The sequence below is a fragment of the Oreochromis aureus genome, linkage group 7 (genome assembly GCF_013358895.1).
Source record: "Oreochromis aureus strain Israel breed Guangdong linkage group 7, ZZ_aureus, whole genome shotgun sequence".
NCBI lineage: Eukaryota > Metazoa > Chordata > Actinopteri > Cichliformes > Cichlidae > Oreochromis > Oreochromis aureus.
In genome coordinates, this window is record NC_052948.1 from 45,138,787 (window position 1) to 45,165,872 (window position 27,086).

General features: G+C 41.0%; 2 protein-coding genes across 2 annotated transcripts in view; both read right to left on the reverse strand.

Annotated features, from left to right (window-relative positions):
* Positions 1 to 978: 978 nt before the first annotated feature.
* On the reverse strand, positions 979 to 6,985 carry LOC116331714 (PR domain zinc finger protein 12). Its single transcript, XM_039615835.1, has 5 exons — positions 6,950 to 6,985; positions 2,596 to 2,786; positions 2,322 to 2,477; positions 1,992 to 2,106; positions 979 to 1,861 (listed from the first exon to the last, which is right to left on the reverse strand). Exons 2-5 carry the CDS (start codon positions 2,668 to 2,670, stop codon positions 1,410 to 1,412), a joined length of 798 nt encoding a protein of 265 aa, XP_039471769.1. The 5' UTR covers positions 2,671 to 2,786; positions 6,950 to 6,985; the 3' UTR covers positions 979 to 1,409.
* A 1,916-nt stretch (positions 6,986 to 8,901) lies between these two features.
* fubp3 (far upstream element (FUSE) binding protein 3) overlaps positions 8,902 to 27,086 on the reverse strand; it is a 28,437-nt gene continuing 10,252 nt past the window's right edge. The window contains exons 2-19 of the mRNA XM_031754493.2: positions 26,606 to 26,717; positions 23,844 to 23,877; positions 22,860 to 22,909; positions 22,649 to 22,720; positions 20,783 to 20,840; positions 20,368 to 20,530; positions 19,293 to 19,391; positions 18,995 to 19,099; positions 18,790 to 18,892; positions 17,954 to 18,054; positions 17,582 to 17,711; positions 12,753 to 12,913; positions 12,392 to 12,465; positions 12,205 to 12,281; positions 11,850 to 11,906; positions 11,620 to 11,670; positions 11,382 to 11,506; positions 8,902 to 10,736 (exon numbers count right to left, since the gene is read on the reverse strand). Coding sequence (XP_031610353.1) covers positions 10,728 to 10,736; positions 11,382 to 11,506; positions 11,620 to 11,670; positions 11,850 to 11,906; positions 12,205 to 12,281; positions 12,392 to 12,465; positions 12,753 to 12,913; positions 17,582 to 17,711; positions 17,954 to 18,054; positions 18,790 to 18,892; positions 18,995 to 19,099; positions 19,293 to 19,391; positions 20,368 to 20,530; positions 20,783 to 20,840; positions 22,649 to 22,720; positions 22,860 to 22,909; positions 23,844 to 23,877; positions 26,606 to 26,717 — 1,581 coding nt within the window. The 3' untranslated portion in view covers positions 8,902 to 10,727. The remainder of the gene's footprint in view (positions 10,737 to 11,381; positions 11,507 to 11,619; positions 11,671 to 11,849; positions 11,907 to 12,204; positions 12,282 to 12,391; positions 12,466 to 12,752; positions 12,914 to 17,581; positions 17,712 to 17,953; positions 18,055 to 18,789; positions 18,893 to 18,994; positions 19,100 to 19,292; positions 19,392 to 20,367; positions 20,531 to 20,782; positions 20,841 to 22,648; positions 22,721 to 22,859; positions 22,910 to 23,843; positions 23,878 to 26,605; positions 26,718 to 27,086) is intronic.

Genomic DNA, 27,086 nt, shown 5'->3' on the forward strand with positions numbered 1-27,086 from the left:
TAAAAATATCTCCAAGGTTTATGAAAACACCATGGCAACACGGGAAATATGCACTGATCATAAAAACACACCAACTACTTGTTAATAGAATTACACCAAATATGTTAAAGTATCCATGCCGCTCAGTACTTTAATACTGTACACTGCATATTAACTTGTTATGGTTAAAATTCAGCACTTCATCTTCTGGTAACTGACCATGAGGCGGCAAATGATCAATAGTGGGTCAACGACACTCTTAAGGGACAACTTCCACTGGGGATTAACACCAGGGGCTCTCCACCATTTGGTTTTAGAACTGAAGAAGCTTCTTGGCTGAGAGGTGAAACGTCTTCAAGAAACTGAAAAAGCTCCAGTCGCTTTCTTTCCAAGCTCCTTAGATGTCCATCTAACTACTTATAATAATTGTTATGATGCAAAGATTATTACGAGTCCAGGCCGAAAATGATGAGCCAATGAGCTAAAGAAGTATCTACGTTTTTGAACATTATGTTTCATCCCTTTTTGCCTCCGTTTATATGTATTTTTAAAAAATCCACATGGGCAACAAACACACCGAAACCCACAGACACAGACACAGCCAAAAAAGCTTAATCCTGGGTCACATGCGCTATTTCAGAAGAACAACGTCACTGATTTAATTCACTAAATTCTTCTCCTGCATGCTGATGAGAGGATTCAAACCAATATCATTTATTCTATGTTTCTATTTTATATGTGGACTTTTCTTTAAATATTTGGATCTGTTGTGGAAAGTAAAGAAAGAATCTAACTGTCTAGGGAAGCATGATGCTTTTAGATATGATTATAAAACTTGGGCATGTGGTTAATGTTGAACTAATGCAAGAAAATAACTGAAACAGCAACGCATGCAATATCATATCATTTATTTAGAATAGAAGAAAGCACAAATGTATTTACATTCACATGTACAGTAGCATACAATTCCATTTTTATATAATTACCTAACTCTCCAAAGTACCGTCTGTACAACGTTAAAGTGACTATTTTAGTTTACAGTGTGGAACAATGCAGCGGAAACCATGTACATCCCTTAGTTTCACATGACTGTACACATCTGTGATGGTACTTTACACCTGAGCTGGTGAGGATTTGATGCAAACATATCAATTAGATTTAAGGATTACGCACAGAATCACTGATAACAAATGATATAAAAACGAAATATGGGTCGACTTGTCTTTTCTCTCTTTCTCTCATCTTCCAAAACACAAAAATTAAAGCATGATTTCTGACAAAAAGAAACACGCAAAAACAAATTAGGCGAGAAATGCTTTCACTGTCACCTCGACTTGTGTTTTCCATTCACTGAGCACCCTTTGCTCTAATCGGCTCTAATCTAAAGTGCAACGTCGTCCTGCGTGACAGTCCTTCCAGTGTTTCCGTCATCATAGCACCATGGTTGGGATGTGGTGCACCAGAGGCATCTGGTGGGGCACGGCTGTCATTTGTGGGGGAGGAGGGGACACCTGGGAGGGCGCATCGGCTCCGGCAGCCACTGGTTTGTGCCGTGCGCTCTTCTGGTGCGCCCTGAGGCCCGCCAGCTGGGAGTAAGCGCTCTGGCACACGTGGCACTTGTAGGGCCGCTCGCCGGTGTGCAGGCGCACGTGGTTGCGCAGAGTGGACGACTGGCTGAAGCGCCGGTTGCAGAAGCGACAGACGAAGGGCTTGTCCAGAGTGTGGATGCGCATGTGCGAGCGCAGGTTGCTGCGGGAGTTGAAGCCGCGGTGGCAGATGACGCAGCGCATCCGACCCGTGGAGGAAGAGGAGGTGGCGGAGGAGGAGGAGGAGGAGGAGGAGGGGGAGCACGAGGAAGGGCCGTCACAAGAGTGGGAGTCATCTGGGGAGAAAAAAAGAGCAGGAGATGTTTGAAAACCTTTTCAGCGCGAGTTTCACGTGGTTACCGTGTTTTGTTTTGTTTTTTAAGTAGCTCCTTTTTCATTCACAGTGAAATAAAACCTGCTTCTTACCATTTCTGCCTTTCTTCTGGTGTTCTTCTTCAGTTCCGGGAACTCCAGGGATTCCCAGGAACGTGTTCTGGGTGTTTCCATACCAGACAAGCAGCTCTTGGTCTGGCGGGATGGTCTGAGAGGGGAAAAGCGAGATAAAAAATATCAGTTAGACATCGTGAAATTTCGATTTGTTGCTCTGTGAATGATGCAAATGACAAAGAAAGAAATCACGGGTTAAGTTCTTATTCTAGCCAGCAGGTGGCACCTGCATTTTACACGCTTAGATGTCTTTTAATGCCATGGGCATGTTACAGCTGCTATCTGGACTGAACCTAAGTGCGTCCTCACCTCCACGGCCTTGTAGAAGATGCTGCTGCCGATCTGCACCACTTCCAGGTTTTGCTCCTGCTCATTCCGGGCACACTTGATGTAAGTCATCCAGCTGCGCTGATCCTCCTGACTGGCGTCGATGAAATAACGCACTGTGCCGTCTTCGTTGAACACCTGAGCGCACAAGGCAATGAAAAAAAGTGGGAGAAATTTATAAAGAGTCCGACTGAGGAATTTGGATAACACAGGTCTCATCAGGTTGCGGGATGAACAAATGAAGTTAGAAGCTCACCTCCCACATGAGATTGTTGTTCTTGAATAGGTCCACGTGTTCAGGGGACAGGAGCCTCCCTGTGAAGGGGCCCATCTCGGTGCCGGCTTTGATCCAGGTCTTGGAGAAGATGCCCAGACCCTCACCGGGGATCGAGCTCTGGGCGATGATCACCTCACTGGGCAGCACCAGGCTGGACAGCTTCTGCACCTCTACGAATATAAAGAGGAAGATACGTGAGAATGTTTGTTTGTTTGTTTTGTTGTTGTTTTTTATAAGTAAGTTAAAATACGGAGAGCGGCTGGTCAGTTTAAATGATAACGCGTACTGTGAATCTTTGTGTCAGTTAAAGGGCATGGGAGCCAGATTACTGTGGTCGGGAGACGTTCAGCACCAAAGCTTTGCTGGAAAAAAGTCCTTAAAGCAACAAATGAACTGGATCTTATTTTAGTCACGAAATATTAAGCTACACCTCATCCTCCGTTTAATTCGATTATCTGGCTGAATTGAAACTTTTTGTTGTGCAAAAGCCTCTCGGAAAGCATTTTCATCCGCAACAGAAAGGAGGGAGAAAAAAAAGAAAATCGTGCTTCTTTAATGTCAAAATCAAAGATTTTTTTTTTTTTTTTATTACTTTGGGCTGCCAAAAAAAAAAAAAAAAAAAAAAAAAAAAATCCCGTCCGAATAGGGGTTAAATGGTCCTCTATTGCGCAGGGTCCAACAATTTGTCATGCTTCAGATGTGATATTCATTAAAGTTTACTGGAAAAGAAACGGCTAATTCCAAATTCATTATCCTTTTAAGAACTTTGTAGCAATAAATTTGCACTGAAAGAAATGCGGACTTGTTAAAAGCCTCAGGAATTTCTGCAACAAAAAAATGGAAAGGCGATTAGATGGTTGACATGCAATGAATAGCATTAGATTTAGCCTTCACGGTGCATTATGTGAGGAACAGCAAATCTTTTAAGGAGAGAGAAAGAGAAAGGCTCCGGAGCCCCATAGCTGCCAAGAGAGGAAAAGAGACTGTCCGGAGATTGATGAATGCAGGATAAAAAAAGGAAAAAAAAGAAAAAGAAAAACCCGGGGACATCTTAAAGAAAGGAAACCTTTCACTCCGCGAGGTTTAAGTGGAAACTTTCCCAGGTCAAGCACAAAGTTAACCAAATTAATTTAATGCTCGCGTCTTTCAGTTACACGCCTAACAAGCCTCCAGCGCGAGGTCTCGGAGCTGGGGAAGGGTTAACGCGTTAAATGGGTCGAAATAAAAGCAGGAAAAAAAATTGGGAGAAAATGTGGAAAGCAGCGAGGAGTCAGGGAAAGTTTAGGACATAGGCACTGTAGAAGGCCAGTAACAGGTCCGTGTTTATAGCGATGGAAATAAATGAGAATTTTGAGAGAGAAAAAATCTGTGGGGAAAAAAAATGTAAAGTTTTATTGTCGGCTTTGATTAAACGAAGAAAGATGATTTGATCAAATGCTTCCAAAAATGTGTCCTACAGCCATAAAGCGCAATTCAAGGGGACCTTTTACGCACAACCTGGTGTAACGAAAACAAACCAAAATCTGCATTAAAAAAGCACAAACCCGCACTGCAGTGTGGTTAAACATTTTAATAAAATAGTAAAGCATCAGCAGCTCAGCCTACCTCCAGCAAAGGACTGAGCCAAGACTTCGGCGGTAAAGGCGGTCTTGGGGCTGCTGCCGGTGCTGCCCTGCCGCTCCTCCGCCAGGTGTTCGCCCAGCACGTTCCTCCACCTGCCGTACAGGAAACTGTGCAGGATGTCCGATGTGATCACGTCCGACAGCGAGCGACTGGGACACTTAAATCCAGATTTTAGAGCCAAAGCGTCGGCGGGTAGCACGGAGCCCATGTTGTAAGACGAGTAAAAAAAACCCACAAAGAGCGAGGAGGGAAAAAACCAACCCAGAAATGATGATAAGTGAAGCTGCAGTGAGCGGAGGAGAAGAAGGAGAAGTGGACACACAGGGAGCTGCTCTTCAGTCCGCCCCTCTCTCTGCTCCAAACTGTGCGCAGTAAAGCTGCCCTGCCTTGGTTGTGGGGGTCTCTTTATATAAGTGGCTAGTGTGACCCCTGTCTAATTACTTATTAATGACACACCCCTCACCGCGTGGACCTGCCTGCTGCACGGCAACAAACCAGCAGAGACATTAAAACAAACGGAGACAGAGGAGGGGAGAGTGAGGGGAGGCAGGGAGGGTGGGTGAGCGGAGGGGCAAACTTTACTTTGGTAATTATCCGCACATAAAGCTGCATATTAAATTAACACACATGCGCAAAGCCATTGTAGTCATGCATGTGAGATCGAAAAAGGCACACAAATAAAAAAAAAACCGCTTTGAATGCACACCTGTGCTGCCGGGGAAGGGGGGGGCTGCTTCCGTGGATTTGTTGGGACTTTATTAATGATGTATGTTTAATAAATAAGAATAAAGAAGGAGAAGGTGGTGTTAAAATGATGATGATGAAGAAGGAGAAGTTTCCTTCATGCGCACAGAAGTGGGTCATTGAGTCTGGGAGTTGCTCGCCCATTTTTTTCTCATGCATTTCGTATTCATGTGGTGGTAATATTAATTTTTTTGTGAAGAGTTAGCGCGGGAATAACAAGAATGGAAACAAGCTCAACTTTAGGGTTTTTCTTTCTTTCTTTCTTTTTTTTTTTACAGCTTTGTTCGCATGCAAAAGAAATGCAAAGCTGCTTTGACGTGGTTCACTTTTTCAAGCCCTTGTTGAGGTAAGCGGTTTAATATTCATGGATGTTCGGATCCCCCTCCACCCCCACTCCGTATTGTGGCGACGTTTAGATGAGTATATATGGGCCCTTTTCTTCTCCATATAGTCGCAGTCCTCTGTGTTTTTTCCTCTCCTGCCTATTTTTCGGGCTTGATGGACTGGGGCTAAATGGGCAGTTTTTCCTTCTTTTCCAGCAGAGAGGACATCTTTATTCCATCCCTGGCTCACAGGTTTCCTATTCAGCTCCCCTCCAAGTAATGTCAGGGCCCTGAAAAGTGCTGCAAATCAATCTTTCATGGTGTTTTGAGGGCAATTTGACATCCATGCACTCCTCTTTTCAGTCCAACAACTACAAGGGGATTGTCCGAAAAAAAAAAAAAAAAAGAAAAAAAGTGGGCAACGTTGAGCTCTCTCTCTCTCTTTCTCTCTGGACGAATATGGACTATGGCGATGTAATGGCACAGAAGATATGGCAAGTAAATACAATAGCGGAGAGTTTTGTTGAGCTGCAGAGATAGTGAAAAGGCAAGGTGAGTGACAGGGCACGAAAAAAGATTACCGTGTACAGCTGCTTTTTATGAGCGGGCCCCTCCCACGTTTGTCTCCTTTTTCCCAGATGAAATTTCTCTGCTCTTTCAATGGGATTCTTTCTCATCTAGATTGATTTACATTTATAGCATTCATCGCACAAATCCGAGGTAAATGGCGGGGACAGGGGGGTGGGCCGCTTCTTTATTAAAGAGGAATTAAATGAATTGAATTGGGGTAACGCATGGATTTGATTTGCTTATTTATGCATTAACCTGTGGCATTATGCGGAGCTGGTAAAGCCGCGGGCATGTCAGCAATGGCAAATCATCCCGCTTAGCCGTTCCATTGTAAAACAATTTAAGCCATTATTCTGTCCATTTAAAGCTTATCAATTTAATGTGGATGATTGACAATTATTGCACAAAGAATGTGGTAATTGATGGATTTCAAAGAGCTGCTGGGAAACCTATCAAAGGCGAGCGTTTGTTTGTGGGTAAATAGCGGAATTTTACGCGAATCTGAGGGGGGTGAGAATGGAGAGATACACCCCGAAGAAAAACAGGAGAAAACATGGCTTTACATATTAAAATGTCAGAGAATAAATTGAAAATTACTGAATATTAAAAGAGACTTAAGAATTTGCTTGGATTTTTTTTTTTTTCTGTTATTGTTGCTCGTTAGAAATAAGAACTACAAATAAGAACTTTCCCTTCCTGCAGGAAGGGAAAGTAAATCACTGACTTTACCCAAACATCCGCATGAATTTAACTGAGGCCTGCTGCAGGGACACACACACACACATAGCTGCTGTCCAACCAGTAGGGAGAAAGGAGCGCAGAGCCTCCCGCGGGATCCTCCGCCGTGTCATTAAAAACAGATTAAGGTAGCTGCCACAGTGCGCCGGATCCTGGAGGCCGGCTCATCTGCTGCAAAGGTGAGAGAGGTGCAGCCCCCACCCCACCCACACCCCTAAGAGCCTCTCTTTTTCTTCACCCCTCTCTCCTTCCGTTGCGGGACAGGGCACCTGCTGGATGTGGAGGTGTTGTTGTGTTGTGTTGTGTGTGTGCGCGCGCAGGCCACCTTTACTTACAGAGCATGGAAACTCATTTAAACATGGTTTGGCTCGTCCTGCCCAGCACTGGCTGCGATGTGAAACTGCGAAATTATATCCATCTTCTTTTTCGATCAGTCAGCAGAAACTGCAGTAATAATTAAAATGTCACGACTTGATTTATCCCCTTAAATCTCGCGCTATTTGACACTTCTAAAGAGAAAATGAACCCAAATTTAGTAGCAGCTGCAAAACTGCTAGCCTGTGGATAAAAGTCCCATAAATCCAATTTCTCTCATCATCAGTTTAGAGTGCGATTTGAAAATAAACAAATACTGACAATTGTACTTTTACCTTTTAAAAATGAGTCCGAGACAATTAAATTGATTGTTTTCTAAAATATTTTCAAATGAAACTGCACCAAATTACATGCAGATGTAATAAAAACAAGTCGTAGAGTCAGCTGAGTCGAAGTTGGCCTTTCTAATCAGTAATGCGCTTTTATAACAAACAAGACCTGGACACAGAGCAGGGGGAAGAGGATAAAACAACCACTGCTGCCATTTCCACCCCTCTAACATAGTTAAAAATATCTAATAATTCTGAAATGCGAAGGCTTTTTCCATGCGGAGTAGACCATAATTACCTTATATTAAAAATGTTATTCTGGAACGATATTCCCAATTATTTCTACATTGCTATTTTACCTCAAACATTGCTAAAAGAAAACTGAATTATAGTGAAAATGTTCAGTTATGATTGGGAAGAAAAAAAATCTAGGAATTTAAGAGTGATTCGGGGTCAGGTGATGTAAGATAAATGCAGAATGATGCATTAATTATTTTAGACACTCTACAGACTGTTTATGAAATTATAGATCATTTAGCTTGTAAACAGCAAAGTGAGGTGGAACAATAGAGGCCTCAAAATGAAGTCAAGGTCCCTAGAACTACATTTATTTGGCACAATATTTGCAGAACCTGCATAAAGTCATTAAAATAATTTGAGGAATATTTTACTTGCACATAAATACATCAATCCAAAAAAATGTGGTTTACTTTAAAAGCCTCTGCTCTTCTCATTTTTCAGACTGAAAGCAGTGGCTTTTAAAAAGGAGGCCACAGTACTATTGTACAAGCAGGATCATTTTTAAATCATCGTTTCAATACTCTGGCACCTGCCCCTGTGCAACAGACCGGCATATTCAGCATAAATTCCCCATCATACTGTCAGTTTGGATAAGCAGGAAAATGCTGCGGTGTGTCTACAGATAATGAAGTGCCCCTCTCACTCTGCTTAAAAAGGAAAAATTATTAGATGGCCACAAAGGACCCAGCAGGTCCAAAACGTCCACAGGGATGGCATGTTAAAGACGAAGAGGATCAAAATCAAGGGCTGGATTTGGAAACAGCTGCACGGCATCAAAGCAGGGGCCGCTACGGGGCCACGCAGGATCCACTGTGGCAAGAGCCTCCCTGCTGAGGGCAAAGATGTGCAGTGACAAAGCTGGAAAGAGCTGCAGGAGAGGAGGAGGGGCGGGACAGGACAGTGGAATGAGCTGATGCTGGCTTTAAGCATTTAACTTGCGAGAAGGATGAGGATGGAAAAAGTGCAGGAATTGTTTCAAGTGCAATGACGAATGGATGTAGAGAAAATGTGGCCAAGTAGTGCAGCATTTGGAGCAACAAAAAAAAGAAAAGAAAATAGAGATAAAAGGAAGGCCAACTTTAGATTTCCTGACAGGCCCTGAAGGTGAAGTCTGTTATAGTAAAAGTCCAACTGAAGTCCTCATCCGCAAACTAAAGCAGTGGCTTATTTTAATAATAAAGCAAAAATCAGTTTCAATTTAAAGTCATGCAACAGACTCCTAAACCCGCAGGTATTTTTTTGTCTGTGGACATAACGCAGTGGAAGTATTACAGCATGCAGCAGCTCGGCAGTGCAGAAAAGTTACCATTATGAACGTGTAATAGCATAAATCACCCACAAGAGAGGCTTGCGGAAAATTTATTTGAATTTGAGAACTGGCAATGGACTATAGAAAATAGATATTCTGCTTATAAAACATGAAAACATACATTTGGCCTATATATCCTCTATGTATCATCTGTTAGTATATATACACACACGAACACAATAGAGCTCTCAGAAAGTTTCAGATGTGAAATTTAACACTTTAGTATCAGAATACAACCAAAGACATCCAAATGATTACAATAGTCAAACAGAAAAAAGAAAAGAAAAAATTCAGCTCAACAGTACACAATAAAGGTAGTCCGGATGTTTTCAATACATGGTTAACTGTACACAAGAGGAGGAAAAAGAACCAAACAAAATAAACACCATAATTAGACATTTTGAATTTATATCCCTTTTCATTAAGAAATGACGTTAATAACCAGAATCACTTGCTATAATGACGCATCATTTATATTAGATCACACAAGAAAATTAAAAAAAAAAAAATTAAAAAAAAAAATTAAAAAGGTATTAGCATTGGACTGAGTCCAACGCCCCGCTGAGTCCACAGCAAGGGTTCAGAGGGGGCGCCGGCGAACTGGGAGGTACCAAATAAGACAGTTTTTGATCATAATACTTAAAACATAAAAATACTACATTAATTATTACACAGGTACGAATTACAGGGGCTTAGCAGTCTTGAATAGTTCAGGTACAGAACACACACACCCAGGAGAGGAGAGAGAAATAAAGTAAAAACAAAATCCACCACGTCTTGTTTTGCTTCATAACAAGATGCAACATCAAATTTCAAATCGCACATTCACAATCTGAACATTTTCAGTATGAAAACAGAACAGAAAAAGAGGGACAATTTTCCTGCAACTCTGATCACAGGAAAAAAAAAAAGTATTTATATATCTATATATATGAAACAGATGTTTAAATTAAACAGTCAAATATATGAGCATATATATACATAGTTGTACAAGGTAGCAAAGTCAAAAAAGCTATTTGCAACATCCCCCTAAATCAGATCAGTGTAATAAATTATCCATGACATTTGCATTTGGAAAAAAAAAATCATCTTAAAACTACAAGTTAAAAAGTCTGTCAAAATATTAGAGAACCCATCTTTGTTTCAAAAGTGAAATAAGATATTGCACCTTTCTTTAAACCAGAGTACAATAAAAATGACAATGAAATAGCATAACAATGCACAACAGGAATTAAATTAGAACTATTGCCACTGGCTGACATTAACCCACTTTAAACCTTGTAACCTTAAAAAAAAAAAAAAAATCCTGTAACAAAAACATCACAGTTTCATTTTATTGAATTATGTAAAAGGAGAGAAAAAAACATTTTAAACACACGTTTTAAACATCTTACGACATGTGACAACAAAACACTGTATTCAAGACTGCTAAGCACACAATCATGGTTTCATTTCGACAGAGCTAGAAAAAAATAGATCATATTGCCTTTTGAAATGTTACAACTCTTGGGTTCATTTTGGCGCGCAAACTGAGCAAAGACAGGAAAATATAGAAAAAAAAAAATATAACAGAACAGCTCTCTCAAGTCCAAAAAACAAAGGGATCCCATATACTGTCTATCCAAAATAACAGTGTACATAAGCATTTAGTAACAAATAAATGTTCCTGATTTTAGAAATATTACTTTATTATATAAGTCACTCTACAGCTAGTGTTTCTCACTAAGAAAAAAAAAAAGTCTTCAAGGCGCTGGAAATCTAGACCCCCCACCCCCACCCCCCAGTTTAAAAAAAAAGAAGAAGAAGAAGAAGGGTTGTTTTCATCCTCAGTGATTCAAGTCTTTTACCTGGGCGCCTTCTCTAATGATCCTGTAAAGTAAAGACATGACAGCGTTTAGCACATCTGACATTTGTCAGGCACTTCCATTAAAACGCGCGACTCCTGACAGCACTGCAAAAACGCTGCATCGTCACAGTGCAGCAGCATACTGCCAGCTAACTTTCTATACAGAGTCGGAGTTTTGAAGATGTAATTTTGAGTGTGAACCATCTCTAATTAACACTCAGTTAATGGATAAAGTATTTACAGTCTTAATGGGGAGTAAAGTTGCTTTTTCTTCCCATTTTCCAAGAGCTTATTAAATACACCGATTTAAGCTGGAAAAAAATATGTGATTGATAGATAGATATAGATAGATAGATCTCTCTCTCTCTCTCTCTCTCTCTCTCTCTCTCTCTCTATATATTTTACATTTTTTTAACAAATGTAATTTTATTTATCAAGAAAAAAAAATCCCAACCAAAAAAACAAACAAAAACAGTACATTATTTTTTGCTACACCTGGCTAAAGTAAAATATCACTACTATGATTAAATTTAAACCACAATCAGCAGCAATACAAAAAAAATTCCCCTCAACATTAATATTTACTCCAGGAGTGCCAAATAAACTGAATGCATGCCGTATGAGACAGGCTGATCCTTCAATATCTGTACATTTGAGTCCGACCTCACCTGAAGACCCGGGGCTTGCGTCTGAGCGCCCTGGCTGAAGAAGGCCATCGGCTGTCTGTAGACGTCAACCCAGGTGCTGTAGTCAGGATTGGAGGTCTGCTGAGATCCAGGACTAGCCGCCTGGCCTGAACAGGAGGGGAAAAACAAATTAGGTGAAGAAGAAACAAATGCAGGAATTGAGCATATGTTTAAATCCGTGTCTAATGCACTCCCAAAATAACACAGTAAAACTACATACCCCATCCTTTGTTGTATTCAGGAACAGTACTCTGGGCCTGGGTTTGCTGACCTATAACGAGCAGAATTTTTATTTTCTACTCTACTGAATTTCTCTTTTTTTAAAAATTAAATCAGGCTTGTGTGAAAAAACAAAGATCAATGTGCACAGATGAGATTTAACTTCAGTCTTGAAAGAGTGAAACAAAGAGCTACAGGATAAATGTTCTTTTGTTCCTGAGTGACACTTGCCTAACTTTTTGTAATACTGCTCCCAGTCCATCTGGCCCGTCTGGGATCCATTGTGACCTGAAACCAGACAAAGATAACGCCGCCAGAGTTACTGAGACTGGATTTTACTTTTCTGCTTTTCCATCTGCAAAGCTGCTTTCTGATGATTTCCACCGACAGCAAATGTAAAACACGTCGGTGCAAGAAACACGTGGATAACCGCCGGGAAAGCTGCCAAAGACTGAGAACAGAGCTAGTCGTGCTCTGCTGCCGAGCTTTTGGTCACCGTTTTCATATTTATAGCCAATAAAACAACTTAAGGTACATCACAGTATTCGTCTAGATAAAGCAGCACATTTTTGGTGCAATTACTCACCATTATCCTGTTGTCCTTGGGGTTGCCATATCTGAAAAGTTGTCCCCCATCCTCCAGTCATGAACGTCTGAGGCCCACTTCAAACAGGAGAATGCAATCATGAGTTTAAACGGCGTCTGCTGAACATCTATATTCACATAGGAATGCATTAAAATGTGCTGTGAGGAGGAGAGAAATGGACCCTTACTGTTGTGGGGGAGTGGTTGGTCCTTGGTTGTAGGGATTCATACCGAAGGTGCTGTTCCCCCCGATTCCTGGGCCCTGGACAAGAGAGAGGAGAGGAGGCGAGTGAGAGACCACACTTGTGTTTAAAAGGAGCCAACAGGCAAGGTCAGAGGGCAGGGCCGAGTGCTGATGCACTCCATTAAGTCCATTTGATGGATTCTTCATGTTTAACCTCTGGTGACATCCTGCTGGCCACCAGGACCAGAGCAGCCTAGCTCAACCGAGAAGCTCCCCGCTTTGACATGTGCGCTCATGAATATCAGACCAGACAATGGACATTTTGGGGAGGGAGTATTGTGGGGGGCTGGAGCTAGACCACCTACCCCAATTCTCTCATTGATCAGCTGGCGGGCCTTTTCCATCTGCTGAGGGGTGCCTCGGATGGAGAAGATGCGCACGTTGGGGTCGGTGTTGGGCGGCGGGTTTCTCTGCAGCTCCACGTGGGCACGAGACTGCTCTTTGATGTTCTTGATGGTTTCTCCACCTGAAAAAACAAAAAATCATGCTCAATTTTCATATGCAGCTTGTACACATTTTTTCAAACAACATTAGCATTTAGCACTAACGCCAAACTTCCTTTTTCCTGCCCACACTCGTGGGCTGAGCTGGGTTTGGAAGACTCCAGATCTAATCTCCAAGTAATCTCCCCAAGATCTGAAGTGCTCAACTATCAGTACTGGTCAGAGTTTATCATAATAAAGGAGTGAAAAGCTTACAGCTAATTGGGATCAAGGTTATATGTTTAGCACAGTGGTTAACACATTCGCCTAACATGTTAAACATCCCTCGCTCTAGACCAAGAGGAGGAACAAATCCTTGGGAGGGTTATGTCAAGAAGAGCCTTCATCCTCCACTGTGACGACCCTTTGAGAATACAGGAGCAGCTGAAAGAAGCTCCAGACAAGGAAACTATTTTAGTACCGTCTCACGTTTATTAATTGTTGATCTCCTTATGAATGCACCCGACTAATATTTACAGGAGCTGTAATCCACTTTAGGTTTCACTACCACTGTTCTCTCCATGCTGCTGCTATCACTGATGTCCACAGCCCTTCCTAACGATTGGCTTTCATATACCGCTAGTTTCCAATTATCTGCATGACTGAATTTGTAAAAACCATAAATAACAGCTTCCCCTCTTCTTTCTATTTATGACTCCATCTATGCATCCTGCCATCTTTCTAAGGCCAAGAGTCTAAAAGCTGTTACACACCCAACTCACGAAATTCAGAATTTTCAGATTTAAACTTGCTGTGTAACCCACCCACCCACCCACACACACACACACACACACACACACACCGCAGAGTGTGTTTTTTGGAAAATTTTCCCTTAAAAAAAAAATAAATAAATAAAAAAACAACCTAAAAAAAAACCCCTTAAAAAAAAGCAGTTAAGAACAAGATGAGACCAAGCGATGATGAGCTGGTCCTGTTGTTTCTGAACAAGAGGGTGAGGGTGGTTTGATCAGAGAGTTGGAGCTATATCACCACGGCTTTCGTACATGTGTCAGGATGTCAGTGTGTCTGGGGTACAGCTGTATTATTTTACCATCTCATTGTGTATTCAGTACCGGTGCACAATTTGATCTGCACACTTGTGGTCTAATGTAGTGACCTGATTGGCCAGATCGGTTTATTCAGATACGAAAAATCAGTGTGCACGGCTGCATGAAAAAACAAACGAAGGAGAGTCTGAAAAATATTTCTAACGCATGAACTATTAGCACAGAATTTATGCAGCCGGTGTGTAAAGGTCATTACTTTAAATTAGACTTCTACCTGATAAGTGAAGGAAATGACATCTGTGTGTGACTTCATCAAAACTAAAGCAATGAGAGAAGAAAACAGTTGTCGCTCACTACGCTTTCTGGTCATTCAATATGAGACCGTCAAGTTTGTCTTACAGGGTCTGCAAGAAGATCAGTGTCATGGCAACCTCTCTTCTGAGGTCTGACTCGGTGCTTTGCTCCACAACACATGGAGCGAGCACTGGGCCAGCTTTCTCTTCTGACCAAATCTAAGAGTGCTACCTTAAGAAAAATCCGGCATGTGTCTCACCACTTATCTACCATTCTCTTGTAACATCCATGCAAATCAGGAAACAAAGGAAGACATCTCCTGCACGACAGCCCCTCCTCTGCATCGGATGCCAGCTTCCCGACATGTGGGGAGAGCAATTACACCAGCAGGGAGAAATGAAACATAGCTGGCAGGAGAAAAGGGGCCAAAATTGAAGCGTATCCTCCTTCTGGGATATCGTTTGTCTCTTTTACCCCCTTTCATTCTTGACTCGGTGTTGTCCTCTGTGATGAGAGGTGGAGGAGGGGGGGGGGTGGGTCTCCGAGGGTGCTTCCCGGGGGGACACCGGGGCTGTCCCAACATCAATTACATATTTGTTCACTTGTGGCTGACACTCTGATGACCCTGGCTGACCTCCGAATGAAAGCGCTCATCAAAAACCTCTCCTCCTCCGGTAGCCTTATTCCTTGCTGCCAAAAGACTGCACATGGGCCATTAACCCATTGTCAACCAAATGAAACTTCTGCCTTAATGAAGCCATTATGAGCTCTTCTAGTCAGACAGCAGAGAGCAATGAAGACCCCGACTATTCATTTCATGGACTGGGCTGTAGTGAGGACAGATAATACAGGCTTTATTAATGAGACTGGTTTAGCGAGGTGGAGAAAAGGAGGGGGAGACAAAAGTGCAACTGGTGACGGCATTCAGGGCGAAGCCAAGGGACTGGTTAGCTGCTGGTGGGGAAAATAAAACTTCCAGTGGCATTAAGGGAAAGTAGAATTAGCAGAACGGGCAACGATGTTTCTAATGTTTCTATAATTCAGCTTTATATGAAATTACAGTAGGGCGTATAGCTGAAATAGTGGAATAAATAAAACTTTTAGAATAGAAATGTATATTCGCTGAATTGCATGCAAGTATTTTCCCACTTAAAAAAAAAATAAAATAAGGATGGGTATTGACTATTGACTGCAGAGACTGAAACCCCTAATAATAAACTAAATGCAGCCGAGGTAAAAATTGTATTTATTTATTTATTTACTTTTAAACAGTGAAAGTCTCTGCTCCACTGGGAGAGCAGGGGAAACGGACAAACCTGTAGCCCCATTCAAATACATTAATCTCCAAAGTTAGACCACCTTCTCCAGCCAACTTTAAATTTTTTATTTATTTTTTTTAAACAAAAATGTACAACCCCGCCCATTTTTCATTAAAATAAATAAATAAAAAAATCTTTTAACACCTTTTACAAAATAAGTCATCCGAAGACATGAGAACTGAGAAGTGGTCCAGTTTTTTTCCTAAGATTAAGAAGCCACCAAAGAAAATAAACACTCAATTAGAAATCACATCTTAATTTAATATTTGCTAGGTTAGTTCAAAAACTTATACTAGAAGTAATAAAATAAATTTAAAAAAATTAAATAGAAGACAAAAACAGAGCAGATAAAAAAAATGAGCCTTTGTGCTCTCAGCGGTTCGTCACTAATGACATTTAAAATTAAATAACGAAATAAATAACTAAATAAAGAAGGACTTTGAGTGTGAACAATTCAGTATACAGTGTAAACTCAAAGAAAAAAAAAATGCTTATACAAAATTTATTGTGATTTAAAAGAAAAATAATAGCTAAACATTTTATTAAGTCTCAGATGTACTTAGTGGTAGTTTATTTTTGTCTCTTTGACAAGAAGAGCTGAAAAAGTCACAGGCCCCCTTTTAAATATTTACTCACTCAGCTTAAATTAGCAAAACAACCCCATATCAAAATCACATCATTAAAAGCTTAAATCATTAAAAAAAAAACAAAAAAACAACAAGTGGTTGAAATTATGATGAACAACAAAAATTCCTGCACAAATGTTAAATTTAGCCAGTAACAAAGGTAGCAGCCCACTTTGGGTTTAGAAGTTTCAGGTTAAAACTTGTGCGGTGTAACTTTAGGATTAGGATTCAACTTTATTGTCATTACACATGTATAAATACAGGGTCACGAAGTACAGTATGCATCTAATCAGAAGTGCAAGAGCAGTAAGTGCAATAAGAGCAATTATATACAGATAAGTTAAGCAAATATACAGATGTACTACGGGCAAATGTACGGATATACTGATATATACTTTGTCATGCTGGTTATGTGTTTTGTACTAACTTCACGGCTCTGGTAAAGTCTGAGTAGGTTGGTGGGTGGCTTGATTCGTCAAGCTCGGTGTGGCGGTGTGTATGAGGTCAGAACAGAGGGGCAATGAGCTGCATATGGCATCGTAAAGATATTAATCACTGCATCCTTTAAGGGATGCCTGACAGCACCCAGACCCACCGCCATCTCCACCATATTGGCCCACTTCATATGCTAATGCACAGAGAGGGGGACGCAACGCCCAGGTTTATTTGTTTCCCTCGCCCCACTACATGCACAAAAGCCACTTGACATTTCTATTGCCATGTTTTTATCTTAGGTAAAGAGGCCCCCTTTGACCCGCCCTTCCCCACACAGACACACACACACACACACACACACACACACACACACACACACACACACACACACACACACACACACACTAAGGCAGCATCCATCCTAGCATACAACACACACACAGCTCCTTCCAATGCAATGGTCAATGACTTTTAAATAGCTGGCAATAGAGTGGGCATGAATAGCCAATAAGCTAATTCCTCCTATTCATTCCCTCGCTGCACTCTATTGGGCTGAAAGACCCTCATTAGATGCCAGGCAGCCTTCCACATGATTGAGGGCTGTTATTATGCACCTTTAACAATTAATGTCACATTACACGCATTATCCCCGTCATTAAGCCCTTAGTGAAGCCAATGAATGCCACTTGTGCTGTATACATGAGCCTTGGAGGGAGAATAGGAGGGTGGTCACTCACCCCCTCCTCTCCTCATCAGTCTCTCTCAGAGGCAGGACACCAAACGGCAGTTATTAAAATGGAAACGGCAATCTGCTGAGCTGGATACTCTTATCAAGTCTGCTCATTTTAGTCAGGCTTATGCAACATCAGCTCAAACAAATACAACAAACAGCATCTTGTGCTTAAGTGTTAGTGATATTTAAAAGAAAAAACTGTATCTGTGTTTAAATATCTCCAGAACGTTTTCCTTACCTTTGCCAATCACCAGGCCACACTTATCAGCTGGTACTGCATATGTCATCTCTTGCAGACCTCCAGGCCCTCCCACGTTACAGTCACCTCGCCCTCGACGTCCCATTACCCCGCCAAATCCATCTCGCTCCTGTCAGGAGGAGACAGGAGAAAGTTCATTATAATAAAGAGACAAAAGAACTTGACAGATTGTTGGAGGTCAGGAAAAAATAAAATCCCTGCATATGAGCGATTGCTCTGATGGACATTTTTTTTGGTGGTCTCCAAATTTCCTTTAAAAATTGTTTATTCATAAATGAATTGTCTAATTAAATATTTAAAGCCAACTTTGCGTGAACAGATGCAACTACATGGGGACTAAGAAGCACATACCTGAGCTGTCTGAACGAGTTCATTGATGAGGTGGACCGCATGATGACAGTGGTCGGGCTGTCCCATCACCTGAGCTACACGGTCAGGGCTGATACCGTCATCTGAACAACGACAGTCAAGGGAGGAAAAGTTATTTTACAGAAGCTTGAACTGCATGAAGACTTAAATTAAGAAAAATATAGGTGACATGTTTCTAACTTTAGTGGCTGCCTGTTTTTTTCCTGACTGTGTGGACACGTCTCCAGAGAATTTACATTAAAATGCACCAACTACGCATGCACTCCAGGCGACAGATGTCAAACAAAACAGTAATGACTTCTGAATGAATAGCTACTGAGAGCTGGGCTAATTCAGAACAAGCTTTTCTGTGACTGATTGTAAAGTACTTCACCACTACAACTATAATTCTGTCATCTTTTACATGCAGGTAGGCTGATAAGGACCAAAATGTACAAGTTTACGACTTTACAAATGTAAAATTATTATAATAAAGTACAAAAATTTGATTTCAAGCACTTGCAAAGACACTCAAGAGCCTGTGGTTGTACTAAATCCATATTTTGTGTGCCGTTCATGTCAGATTTTAAGGGCTTTCTTGACCTCTTACTCTACAGTTAGTGCATTAACTACAAATGATGACAGCACTTTGCTAGAAAACCACTTTAATCTCTCACCGCCGTCACCATTTGTGATTTGTGTCTTATTTTACGACAGCTTAAATATTAAAATACCAGAGTTGCACATCAGCTACTCCCTTGTATGTGATGTAATTAATCTAGACCCAATCGTATTAGGCAGAAAATGGCCAACATGAGGCCTTGTTCAAGCCTCTTTACCTTGCTTGAACTGGATCCTGACCCCAGCATCATTCTGAATCTTCTTGATCATCTCGCCATTCCTGCCAATGATGATGCCAACAGCAAATCTAGGCACAACCACCTGTGTTGACAAAAAGAAGGGAAAATAAAGAACGCTTAAATTTACTCTGAACAAATTTAGCTGGCTGTCCCGAAGCTGAAAAGCAGAGAAAAAGGCTCTCACGTCCAGACTGCTTCCACCCATTTTGGAGCCAAAATCTGCCCTGCCAGCTCTGTAGTCCCCTTGGTCTTTGTCCCGGATGAGCTTCACAACAAGTTCACGGGCTTGCTAAAAAGAAAATTCAAGTACTGGGTAAACAATCCTGCATGTGAAACAAAGCCAAGTCGGACTGACCCGCTCCTCAAAAAAATAAAAAGTTTTGAAATAAAACGTTTGAGTTGAAGGCTGAAGGCATAAAATGTGTAAAATTGAGTGTAAACAGGACAGATAGTGGCACACACTGAGCACTTCTGAGACTGACCTGCACTTTGTGGGGATCCCCAGTGATTCTCAGGGGCTTGTCTGCTCCAGTGGGCATGGGGTCATCCTGAATCATTATCATCTGCACTCCTGTTCTCTCCTGCAGGGGTACAATCAGACAGAAGAAGAAACAACCTCAGAAGAGTTACCTGGGGCCCAAAATACTACTCGCTCCAAAATGGAGGAGATTCTAGCACATCTCAAAGAACAGGATGTTTTTTTGTTGTTAAAAAGAAACAAAACAAAAACTAAACCATTCTGAATGCAGCTGTTCACACAAACCATGTACTTTCGCTTTTGAATCAAGCTTGTTTTTTTTGTTTGTTTGTTTTTTTTTGTTTGTTTTTTTTACATGTGAATAAAGATATCTGACCAATCAGACCACTGCATTTGACAACAAGGCTCAAAACACACACTGGTACTGAAACAGACCCCTTAAAAAATGTTTTAAAGGGGCCTCCAATTGTTACAATTTTATTCTTACTCCAGTGATTAATGCTTGAAACACAGTGCAGCTGATTTCAGTTTGGGTCATAGTTTCTACTGGACAGGTCAAACACTTTACTCATTCCTAAATGCTTGATGAAGAATCACACAAACCTTAAGTTTGTCCCAAATGAACTAGTCTAAAGAAATCAATTTCAACTTAACCGCCTTAATTTGATCTTTTTTAAAGAGCTACAACCTTAAACACGTATTCAAGTTTGTTACTCAGTGGATAATGTAAAACTAGAGCTGCTTCCTTCTTTCTCAGACCTCTTTTAGAGGATGCCTTTGTGTTTTTAGTGTCATTTTTACAGAACTCTCTCAGATAAAGCAGACAGTTACCACTTCAAGGCATATTTTCAATTACAGTCTCTCTCTCTCTCTCTCTCTACATCCCCAGTTTGATTAGAGACAATGCCACAGTTGCTAAATACCAAACTTATTCTCTCCATTTGCACAATCTTTATAGTCCTACAATCTGTATGCAAAATGTTGCAATAATAACACAAAGTTAAAAAACCAGGTCATCACCATGGTTCATTTCTACTGTAGTGCATGTGTTGTGTTATCAGTGCAGCCTACTCGCAGACCTGCAGTTGTTTAATGGTCTCTCCTCCTTTTCCAATCACCAGGCCGACTTTGTTTGCAGGGATCAGGATCTGCTGAATGGAACTGTTGCCATCCATCTCATTGTGGAAGCCTGGACCATACCGACACTGCTCGATAATCTCGCACAGAAGCCTCTTTGCTTGCCTGGAGAGATGAGCCAAGAGCAAGGAAAGGGATTTGTCACTACAACCTGTACAACCTGCACAACCTGCACAACCCCCCCCCCCCCCAAAGAAAACGCTTTGAAATTGTGAAAGATGAGCTCAGGTGATTCATTGACTGATCAGGACTTCAAGTGAAAAGAGACTGGAGTTCATGCCCTGAATGACAAAAGGGCACACTTTCCTAATGACATGTGGAGTTCCAGTTAATCTGTCAAGTTAATGTGGGACTTACTCTATGTTCTCTGGACTGCCAGTCAGTGTGCAGGGTCTGTCCAGCATGCCTCCACTGTCTGCAAGAAAACAGAAAATTAAAGAAACTCATCACTAAAAAAAATAAATCTTTGCATTTACAAGTTTCAGTTTCATGCAATAAAAAAATGAATGCATTGCATCAAGTTTCATTTTTCAGCAACATATTTCGCAAACTTGCAACTTAACATGATAACAAACCACAGCCTGGGATGTGGCGAACACTGCATGTGCCACAAACAGTGCTGATAGTTGTGTGAGTAACACTGGAACCAATGTTGGGCAAACTATGTGAAGACAATCCTCGGTTTTGTTAATTTAGTTTGAGTGGGGAGTAAAAAACAAAACAAAACCCCCAAACCCTCTGTACTAGGCTCAAAGAAAAAGAATAAATGAATGGCAGAACAAAGAAGAGAGCCACAGACAGAAGCTGGAAAATAAAAATGCCAAGTGCCACAAACTGCAGGTCCTCTAAAGTGCAAAGTCCACCTGCAACTGGCTCTTATGTTATGAAATAGGTTACAACCTGGTATAAAACAAAAAAACAAAACAAAACAAATAACCCCCCCTGCATTTAGACTTTTTCCCCTTTCCCTAAATGCTATTAATGTTAAAGGCCATTATCTGCCGAGTCCAACTTTCACTATCTGGAATCTGACAGTGAAATCTAGCCTGAAGTGTGGAACAGACATCCAGGAAGTCTGCTCCAGGATTTGAGTGTTTCTAATATTTTATTGGTCCTTGACTTGGCACTAATTAGCAGGCATGTCAGCTTCAGCTATAGTTTGTGAATGCAGCTTGCTAACCAAGTTTGCTAGCCTTAGCAGAAAACTTAGTAATTGATCTTATCACATCATACTTTAAGTCCACAAAAGTACAAGCTTGCTCATGCAAACTTAAAGCATGATAAAAACAAACCAATCCACCAAACAGTTCAGGTAAATATTCTATACAAAAATCCTGAATTCACTATTTTCTTAATCTGCTGGTATGCTGCAAATGCAGATCGGCCTCTGGCCGTGCATACACACAGAGACACGAGGATTCTGCTAGCTTAAATTCGGGGCGATCGTGGCTCAAGACTTGGGTGTTCGTCTTGTAATCAGAAGGTTGCCGGTTCGAGCCCCGGCTCGGACAGTCTCGGTCGTTGTGTCCTTGGGCAAGACACTTCACCTACCGCCTACTGGTGTTGGCCAGAGGGGCCGATGGCGCGACATGGCAGCCTCGCCTCTGTCAGCCTGCCCCAGGGCAGCTGTGGCTACAACTGTAGCTTGCCTTCACCGGTGTATGAATGTGAGAGTGAATGAATAGTGGTATTGTAAAGCGCTTTGAGGGGTCCCGAAAAGCGCTATATAAATGCAATCCATTATTATTAAATTGTATCTTTAAAATACAATCATCAAAAATTAGCAAGTTTGCTCAGACTTAAAAGAAAAAAATATTAATGAAAGGCTGAAGCTTTGGAGAAACCCGATGTGTCACCAAAACAAGACCAAATAAAACAGAAGATGAGAGTTTGAAATATATTATATTGTATATTATAAATATACAATAAATTAAATTTTCATCTTGGGCTTTTTTAATGCTGTTTCGCCTCGTCAACATTTAATTTATATCAATTGTCTTTCCATCCACAGTTTGACCCTCAGAGGAAACAACATTCACCATCATCTTTTATTGCTGCACACAATAAAAGTGAGTAACACACAGCACAGTATTTAAAGACTTACTAAATACAAAATGAAAAGTGACCATGTTATGTGTTATACATTTGTTTTGCCACCTTGAAAGACCTCACTGCCACCATGTTTTTATCTTATGTTTATCTTTATGCTTAAACTGGACTTACCTGAAGCAATCTGGATCTTGCAACCTGATTCCTGCTGAATTCTTGAGATCTGCTCGCCTCCTTTTCCAATGACTGAGCAAAAAAGAGAGAAATTTCAGTATTTAACTTTTCTCCCCCATCCCACAATTTAGATTGAGGCCCAGTGCTTTGACCCAAAAACTGAGCAGAATGTCAATACTGATGATTACAGGGCAAATGTTAGGCTACTTACTGAATCCCACCATCTTATCAGGCACTTTGAAATCTTCTGTTGTAAAAGCCCTGAGAGAAATTGGTACATGATCAATATTCTGCCTTTCTGCCAGAGACATCTTGTACACATCAAAAGAAATAATGCTGAAATTATTGGGAGTACAACTAATGACCATTTTCTATACAATCAACAGAATAATTTCTGAAATTTGGGGCACATCCTGCGAGTCCATCACAGGGCACATAATTTCTTTTCTTTTTATTTTGTTTGACGCTATAACATTGTGAGGAAGTTACAATTTGAACCAAACGGTTTGCTTTGACCTATGAGAATCAATTTGAGTACCATATTTCTTTTATTCTTGGACATTAATAGCTTTGCATGACTAACAGTTTAAAATATTATTACGAAGGCTTGGTGTCCGCCCACAGTCAGAAACAAATTGTTTTAGCTCCTTTACTCTTCTACTCGGCTAACTTTATTGTGAATGGCTGTCGCTCATAAACAGAGGGTTTGAACAGCAGGTGTGTGGGGCTTCTGTGGTTGTAGCCAAATCAGCAGGGGGCTGAGATGACCATACTAGGGAATATCTGCTCACACTGATTACATACAGAGCCAAGAGTAGGAAAGAAAAGCTAATAAGCCTGAGCTTTTGACTCACTGAGATAGGTTTACCACATGATTTTAAACTTTGACCCCATTTAATGTGATCATCCACCACTATATTAATATTTGTATGATGAGATAAGCACAAGTCCACATTAAAATTGCTTTACGTTTTTCTAATTTAATTTACTGTCAAATTATAGGAAAAGTACTTAAAAGTAAAAGCAGCAAAAACTTTATAACCATGTAAAACTGGGTTCATATTCATCTTTGATGTCACAACAACACGTCATACTGTGAACCACAGACATGCATGTGCTTGTATGAGAAAATAAACTGATATTGAAACAGTGCACTTCTATGAACTCAGGACATATTCAGGCGTTTTCTGCTTACCTTTGATGTACCATTGCACTGAGATGGTTCCCCACTGAGAGAAAAAGAGGGGAAAGCACACCAATTAACATGTGACAAATAATCTGAGATCATGGTTTAAAATACAGCAGATGCACCACAAATATTTGCCGAAGTGATCGCCAGCGAAGCAGCAAAATGAGAAAGAACGAGTCAGTGGTGGAGGGGACGGCTCTGCCAATCCTTCATGTTTGTGTCTGACCTGCAGCAGGGGGCTTTCACCAGCATGGAAATCAGGCCTGCGAGTGTATGAGTGAGTGTTTCAATCAGAGCCGCTCAGAAAGAGAGAGGCAGCAGCCAGGTCAGCGACTGCTGGTCCTGAATTGAATTTTGACAGGTAGCACCAAGCAAGGGTCCTGCAGGGTCATTGGAGGATGTGCTGTCATGGACGTGAACACCTGAGTTGATATCTCGTGGGTTCAATCAATTTTATGGCTGTTTGCACTGATTTCACTTCTTCTGGAAAAGCACTGGGGTTAACGCTTAAGAATGGGACCGCTATGAATATAAACGAGGAAGGTCTGTGTCTCACTCGTACGAGGACGAGACTGGATGATAAAGTCTGAATGCCTCGAGTACCTGTGTACTTGTTTGATAATTAACTGCAGTGATACACAGATACAATTTCTGTTATTTCCCCTCCAGACTGCAAGAAAAACCTTGACTGAGAAAAAGCTGAGCACACAGCGATCCAAACAATAACAGTAGCAAATAAACCTAAACCAGAATTGCATCCAATTTTCTTATCCGTTCATTCAGGGTGGAACTATCATACAAACAACTGTGACGAGATAAGACGACAGGATAAATGTCTCGCGTTTCCACTTCGGGGATATGAAAAAGATCAAATCTTTGTTTTGTGTGCAAGGCATAGAAAACTGCAATGTTTTGTTGTTAAAAATAAAAATCACGACACTGCAGTGTCAGATCCAAGCAGACACAAAAACACTTCAGATTACAACAGTTCCTCCTACACAGATGAAATGTACACAGACAGTTTGGCAACTTATACACAAAACCATGAATACTGAAAAGTGACTGAATGAGAGTCACTCAGAGTTTAGAAAGAAAAGACTACAGCCATTTATTGCAATTCAAATTAATAACTCCTTATTTAATATGACCAAATTCAGCTGCTTTTACATGAAAATGTCTGAAAGCTTTAGCGTAGTCTGGTTTCAGATCTCCAATTTGCTGTCCACACGTCTGTTTATTTATAACAGAGCAGGTCTCGTGATGCTTTCACTGTACATTTTCTAAGTTGCGGAAAAACAGTCAATTAGCCAGAGCTCTAGAGGCAAGAGTAAAAACAAATGTATTTCTTCTGTGCCAAAGCCTGAAAAAGGATCACGATTACTGATGCAAATTGTCCAAGTTATCCAATCACCAAATAACTCAAAAAATGTTGTTTTCCCTCCATCTTAAGCAAGAGATGAAAAAAAATAATCACAAGCACAAGGCATGGCATGTGGCCACCAGTGCACTTGAACTGTTATAAACAGCCATTAACTGCTTCTAGCAACTGCTGCCACAGCTTTTTGTTGAAAAGTAACGCCAAAAGGCGATGCCTCATTTTCTCCTTCTGATTGGATAATGAAGTTTGTTGGCTAAACTCTGGAGCCCAGTATGAAACAGTTGCACAAACCCTTGCAAGCTAAAAAGGCAAAGAGCAATGTGTCATGTCAACCATTTTTATTAATCATTAATAATAAAACAGAGCCAAGATTAAGTTCAGTGAGGAAAAGGGACAACACCCAAAACAAACTTCCCTACATCAGTTTAATTTCACTGCATGTTTTCCTTTGGTTATCAACACCACGCCTGCTGTGGCTCTATACCCCAGATTTTGAAAATCGCTCTTCAATAGTGATAAACGCGTCTCGTTTTCATGCAGCAGAATGCCCGTGTAAACATTATGCAAGAGAAGCTGCAGAACCAGAAAACATGTCTGTGAATTTTATGCTGCCAACATATGAACTATACACTCGCTGGCCATTTTGGTAGGTACATATGTTCAAATGCACCTAGATGCAAATGGGCCTCCAAAGGTACGGTACGATCCACAAGCATAAATTAGGATTTACTAATCTGTGCAGTGATGTGCGTAACTTTTGAGGACTCGCAAGCACGTGCTTCAATCCACACTGGAATAAATACTGATCATTACGCACAATTTATTAAGTTCACAAATTAGACAAGTTCTCCCTTTCAAAAAGCTTTGTCTGTATACAAATGTTTAAAAATACACTCCCTCACTTACAAAACCGTAAATGTGTGCGCACGAATTGCCTGATAGACACAGATGTCATATGCCCATGTGGGGTTTTTAAAAATAATTTTACACTGCCAGCGTTGCATAGATCCACAAATGTAAGCTGCGTTCATGTGCTAGTGTAAAACTGGGATATTCTTGCATTTTTTTGTTTGTTCTTTTCCCCCCCAACTAAAGTGGTTGCTTCTTCAATTCACTACTTCTTCAGCTACCAGATCTCAGAGCACCTTTGGGATGTGGTGTCAGTTGATGGATGTGCAGATGACAAATCTGCAGCAGCTGTGAGTGGCCATCATGTCAGTATGGACCAAAATCTCTGAGGGATGTTTTCAGTAACGTTGCATCTCTGCCATGACAGATTATGGCAGTTCTGAAGTCAAAAGTGGTTCCAAAGTGTACCTAACAAAGGGGCCAGTGAGCACGTATGTTATAAAATATGTGACGTGTGCGCGTATATATCCTCAAGACTCACCTCCATTGTCTAGTGAACGTTTCTGGCCTCCAAAGCCATACATGGAGGGGTCCAAGACTGGAGATGAACTGTTCATACTGGGCATCTGGTCTCCTCCCATCTTGGCTGTCATCTGCGGACAAAACCGATACATGATGATACCCTTTCAACATACACTTCCTTTCCAACACATAATCTTGGGCAACCTTTTATAAATGTGACACCTCGTTTCTTCTTCTCGCCTGATTTAAAGCATCAGCTCTGGAGCAAAGTTTGGTCTCTCTAGGGTGTTATCTATTTGACAGCTGCAATCTGCGACAGTATATGTATTCAAACGACTGATCAATGGTGATGCTTTCCTGGAAACATCTGTCATATTCTGGTTCTCACTGGCTAAGGTTTTCAAGCTTTCATCAATAAATCATAAAGATCAGAGTACATTGCAATATCACAACTGACAAGATATGTCACAACAGCTACCTAAAACACTGACAAAGACTCC